The 6,330-nt window shown below is 33.8% G+C and overlaps 1 protein-coding gene across 1 annotated transcript in view; it reads right to left on the bottom strand.

Annotated features, from left to right (window-relative positions):
* INPP4B (inositol polyphosphate-4-phosphatase, type II, 105kDa) overlaps positions 1–6,330 on the bottom strand; it is a 303,350-nt gene that overhangs the window by 185,122 nt on the left and 111,898 nt on the right. Inside the window, exon 9 of the mRNA XM_008583251.1 lies at positions 1,285–1,393. Coding sequence (XP_008581473.1) covers positions 1,285–1,393 — 109 coding nt within the window. The remainder of the gene's footprint in view (positions 1–1,284; positions 1,394–6,330) is intronic.

The following is a 6,330-nucleotide window of genomic DNA, read 5'->3' as shown; positions in this document are numbered from 1 at the left end:
TATTAAGGGGTAACCTCCTCAGGTTTCTTTGTGGTGGTGGAACAGTTCCATATGATAATTACGGTGATGGTTACGTGTGATACAGTTTCACAGAATACAGTCCCTCTCGACCAGCAAAGGAACAAACAAACAACTGAAGAATCCAAATAAGGACTGTAGCTGAGTTAATAAAATTATACCAAAGTCAATTCTTTAAAAAAAAAAAAAGAAAAAATATACATGTATTGGTAGTTTATATATTTATATAATTTAGTGTATCAGTTATTCAATTCTAACTTACTTTAAACACTTTCTCCCCGAATATATGGAAACCAAAATAAAAATGTTATATGTAATAAATGTAATAAAAATTTTTAAAAAATGTTCTGATTTTGCTACACAGACTGATTTTCTTAAACTATTACTAAACCAACTGTGACTGAAGAGTGAATGTTTTTCCCTAACTTTCAAAATGTGGGTTCTTAATTTAAGATGAGTGACTATTTGAAAAGGAAAGTTTATTCTTTCCACCTGGATAATGCTAATTATGATTTACATGAGTGGAGTCATAGCCAGAAAATATTACAGGATAAGCTCAACTGGATAGGACATGGGAGAGGGAGATAAACTATGGATGCAAAAGCTTCATAAAGTGGTATTTAAAAGTAGCTAAAAATAAAAAAGGAGAAAGGGCATATTAAAATTATAAATAGCAGCATTAATACTGTAGTTTTTGTGTCATGCCTTTTCCCTAAGGAATAGAAAGTTTTCTCATTCAATCTCATCACTTCACTGATAGAGTTGTGTATTGATGTCTCTTTTCAAATGGCATAATTAAATGATGGAGTTTTTTAACATGCCCTGTCTCAGGCCACAGCAGAAATTATTAGTAGGGTCAGAGTCATAAATTAGGACCCGCGTTCTCCATTAAGTGTCTTGAACTCCACAGTTAAATGAGAGTATGTTTGTAGCTAAATCTCTGTCTGAACACCATTCTACTGAGTGAGCAATGGTTTATGCCAGAGTAACACCTCTTTCTTAGAAACATGGCTTCCAGAAAAATTTTCTGCCAGCACATTGTTACTCCATAAGCAACACACTCAGGCATTTTGTTTACTCTCATTTCATTTCTGCTCAAATAGTTTGGAGAAATTAAACACCTTTAGGTTACTGAATGTATTGAAGATGTCAAGAACTACTCATCGTGATGGATTAAGTTTCTTTATCCTAACCTTGTATATGCATTTCCCAAGGGAAAGATAATATCATTAATGGAATGTGTGCTTTCCTCCAATCTTTACTTACTTTCTTCTTTCTGTTTCAAATCTGTGGAGTAGTTTCCGAAGACCACCATTCTTAAATCCCTGAAAATGGGCAGCTGGGGCTCCCACAGTGATGACATCATAGAGAGCATCTGGAACAGAAACAGACAAGGGGATGGATGCTTTGCGAACATTTATCTGCAGCATGCTGTTTGCATTGAAACACACATACTGTGGGAAGTTTGAGAAATTATTCTGTTTAATTTTGCAGGAATAACTACGAACTTGCATCTCAAGGGGGCAGGAGGAGCTAATCAATCTTTCTAAAAGCCACCTGTGCACCTAAACAAGTTTTAATATTTCCCTGATTTATGACTACATCTTAATTACACACTACAGTGTAGAACAGTATGTTCTCATTCTTCTATATACTTACTGAGATAACATGTTAATTGCTCTTTTGTGTATTTTACTAATATTTCCCTGATTTATGACTACATCTTAATTACACACTACAGTGTAGAACAGTATGTTCTTTCATTCTTCTATATACTTACTGAGATAACATGTTAATTGCTCTTTTGTGTATTTTACTTTATTAAGTTTTGCCTCATTTAATTTGAGATCATATTGAAATTCAACAATAATGAACAATCTCTCAACCAAATTTTACAAAGAAAAGAGCCAAAATATTAATGCATTTTGGCTCAAAGGCAGAACAGCACCAGTGCATTTTTAAAAATATCTATGCAGGGTAGTTTCCTGCTGGTCTATACTAAATATTACACAATTTCGGATGCATGTTTTTGCAATTTCCCTAGAAAACAGAGAAAGAATACACAAAACGTCTCTCGATCTATTTTCTAGTGAGATACTTTGCTTTTGTAATAAAAATCCATACATTTAAATCAAAATTCAATCCTTTGATCTTGAAAGCCATTAAGTTTGCTGCATATTAAGTTTATGACTTCAAAACCTACCATCATTTTTACATTCTAATGAAAAGTATCCCTGTAAGGAGGAAGACAGAATGAATGCTTTTCTGTTACACTACATTTTATTTGAGAAACCTAGTTTCATAGTAGATTCTTTTTAAATTGATTTTGGTATTGACACATTTGTTGTTTCTCGGATTTCATTTACTGGGGAAATAAGAATTATTTTATTAGCTTCAGGTAAACACCATAATTTCTTCAGAGTAGTTCAATCCAGATGTATCTGAATTTTTTTTTAATAAAAAAAAAATGTCTTCAAATGAAAGACTTCAACAGCGCTTCAGGAATCGTAAGGTCACAAGAGAAAGAATACAAACCAAACCAGCCTATCAATAAGGAATATAGTGAACAATCACTTAATAGATCACTGTGGTGGTAATCTCTTGCCCTTTTAAGAAGTTACTAATAAACTAGAAGTCAGCTTTTCTTAAGATAGCAGAATATTAGATTGGTAAGAAATTTAAATGTTTTCTAGTCCAGGGGATTTTAATCTAAAAAGGGTTAAGGAACAGGCTTCAGGGTGTCCATCGATGTGTATAAATTGTTGGAGTACCTCAGTTCTCTCACAGAAAGGGGTCATAGCTAATTCAAAGGGGTAATGAGATCACCCCAAAATTACCAACACTAAATTCTAGTCTACATTTACTCATCTGATAGGAAACCTGAGGACCTTGAGAAGATAACTCCTCTGTCTAAAGCCCCAAAGACCTAACACCCAGGGTCTTCTGACTTTTCACCCAGGAATGAAGAGCCAGTGTTACCTGGGGGTTTAAGTTACTTATTGAAGCCAGAGTTCCTGGCTTTGAATCCTGGGTCTGCCACTTATACATTGTGTGGCATTGGCAAAATTATTTAACTTCCCTATATCTCAGTTTCCTCAGCCATAAAATGGAGTTGGAAGTAGTTAACAGTAATAAGCATTCAGTAAATATTATATGTGATTATTTTCCCTATGAGAAGCAATTCCACCAATAAAACAAAGAATAGTGACATTTAAAATTTTGCTTATTTCCCTATAAAAATAAACTTTTCAGCCTAAAAGGGAAAGTGATATAGAGGCTCAGTCTTCTGAATAGAATCAGTTTCTGTGTTAATACAAAAAAAANCATTCTTCTATATACTTACTGAGATAACATGTTAATTGCTCTTTTGTGTATTTTACTTTAAGTTTTGCCTCATTTAATTTGAGATCATATTGAAATTCAACAATAATGAACAATCTCTCAACCAAATTTTACAAAGAAAAGAGCCAAAATATTAATGCATTTTGGCTCAAAGGCAGAACAGCACCAGTGCATTTTTAAAAATATCTATGCAGGGTAGTTTCCTGCTGGTCTATACTAAATATTACACAATTTCGGATGCATGTTTTTGCAATTTCCCTAGAAAACAGAGAAAGAATACACAAAACGTCTCTCGATCTATTTTCTAGTGAGATACTTTGCTTTTGTAATAAAAATCCATACATTTAAATCAAAATTCAATCCTTTGATCTTGAAAGCCATTAAGTTTGCTGCATATTAAGTTTATGACTTCAAAACCTACCATCATTTTTACATTCTAATGAAAAGTATCCCTGTAAGGAGGAAGACAGAATGAATGCTTTTCTGTTACACTACATTTTATTTGAGAAACCTAGTTTCATAGTAGATTCTTTTTAAATTGATTTTGGTATTGACACATTTGTTGTTTCTCGGATTTCATTTACTGGGGAAATAAGAATTATTTTATTAGCTTCAGGTAAACACCATAATTTCTTCAGAGTAGTTCAATCCAGATGTATCTGAATTTTTTTTTAATAAAAAAAAAATGTCTTCAAATGAAAGACTTCAACAGCGCTTCAGGAATCGTAAGGTCACAAGAGAAAGAATACAAACCAAACCAGCCTATCAATAAGGAATATAGTGAACAATCACTTAATAGATCACTGTGGTGGTAATCTCTTGCCCTTTTAAGAAGTTACTAATAAACTAGAAGTCAGCTTTTCTTAAGATAGCAGAATATTAGATTGGTAAGAAATTTAAATGTTTTCTAGTCCAGGGGATTTTAATCTAAAAAGGGTTAAGGAACAGGCTTCAGGGTGTCCATCGATGTGTATAAATTGTTGGAGTACCTCAGTTCTCTCACAGAAAGGGGTCATAGCTAATTCAAAGGGGTAATGAGATCACCCCAAAATTACCAACACTAAATTCTAGTCTACATTTACTCATCTGATAGGAAACCTGAGGACCTTGAGAAGATAACTCCTCTGTCTAAAGCCCCAAAGACCTAACACCCAGGGTCTTCTGACTTTTCACCCAGGAATGAAGAGCCAGTGTTACCTGGGGGTTTAAGTTACTTATTGAAGCCAGAGTTCCTGGCTTTGAATCCTGGGTCTGCCACTTATACATTGTGTGGCATTGGCAAAATTATTTAACTTCCCTATATCTCAGTTTCCTCAGCCATAAAATGGAGTTGGAAGTAGTTAACAGTAATAAGCATTCAGTAAATATTATATGTGATTATTTTCCCTATGAGAAGCAATTCCACCAATAAAACAAAGAATAGTGACATTTAAAATTTTGCTTATTTCCCTATAAAAATAAACTTTTCAGCCTAAAAGGGAAAGTGATATAGAGGCTCAGTCTTCTGAATAGAATCAGTTTCTGTGTTAATACAAAAAAAATGAAAAAAGACAAATCATCATACACTGCAACATGATATGCTGCATTTCTGCCAAAACCCGGGTGGCCAGCAATACCAACAATATACAGTAGTGACTAAAAATATTATTCAGCCTTTTAAAAAACAAGGAAGTCCTTCCATTTGTGAGAACATGAATGAACCTAGAAGACATCGAAATAAGCCAGTTACAGAAGGACAAATACTGTACCTATATGAGGTATCTAAAATTTTAGTCAAACTCATAGAAGCAGAGAGTATCATGTTGGTTGTCAAGGGATGAGACAAGGGGAAACAGGAAGTTGTTATTCAATGGGTACAAAGTTTCAGTTATGCCAGATGAATAAATTCTAGAGATCTGCTGTATAACATAGTGCCTATAGTTAGCAATACCATACCGTGAACCTAAAAGTTTGGTAGTAGGGTAGATTTCATGTTACATGTTCTTAAAACAACAACAATAGCAAACAAACAAAAAACCCAAAGGGACACCTGTAAACTTTTAGAGGTGAGAGATGTGTCTATTACCTTGACTGCTTCAATGGTTTCATGAATGTATGCCTATGAACAAACTCATCAAATTGTGTACATTAAGTTTTCTGTATATCAATTATACTTTAGTAAAGCTGTTTTTGTTTTTGTTATTTAACATAAAAAACAAAATAGCATACGTATGTCTATGTATGCATATGTCTTTGTCTTAAACAAAACAGCATACGTATGTCTCACTAAGCCCAAACTAAATGCACTCCTAATTCATCTTCCAAAGAATATTGCCTGTATAGCCTCTTCACTGGATTTAAAAAAAGCCCATGGCCTTTCCAGCACCATTCAACAAGAGGGGAAGAATAAAGGAGGGGAAATCTAAGCAGAAAGAGACAGAACTCTTAACTAATGGAGATTTAAATTACTTTAAAAAAACTTTTTCCAAATTTGCAAAAAAATTTGGCCACAAACATGTTGACAGAACTCCTTGGAGTGCCTTGTAAGAGACCCATACAAATTAAGGGCCCTGAAATTTAAGCTTTATTAGCCTCATGGTGAGTCTGTCTCTTCAATTCATAATTTCAGCATCCTCCAAAGCTACTTTCTAGGAACAGAAACTTTCTCTATTCTTCCACGTCACTGCTCATGGGAATTTTAGTCATCTATAAAGGAACCCCTAGAGACTGTGAAGTAGCAGGTAAAGGAAGAGAAGCAAGTTGTATTAATAGTATCCTTTCCACATGACAAAGAACTGATTATTTATTTTTGAATCTAAAAGAGGGAGTTTTTGTTTCTTGAATACGTCTGTAGTATAACTCCTAAAGTTATGAACAAGCTGTTATGTAAGTTCAGACTTTCACTTCTTTCCAGTCTATTTTCTACTTACAAACTCATCCCTTTTAGGGTTTTGACACAATTTTTACTGAGGACTATAAACTCTCCATCAC

The sequence above is a fragment of the Galeopterus variegatus genome, unplaced genomic scaffold, assembly GCF_000696425.1.
Source record: "Galeopterus variegatus unplaced genomic scaffold, G_variegatus-3.0.2 Scaffold2869, whole genome shotgun sequence".
NCBI classification, from domain to species: domain Eukaryota; kingdom Metazoa; phylum Chordata; class Mammalia; order Dermoptera; family Cynocephalidae; genus Galeopterus; species Galeopterus variegatus.
The sequence above is the reverse complement of the archived record's forward strand: the minus strand, read 5'-3'. Positions and strand labels throughout refer to the sequence as shown.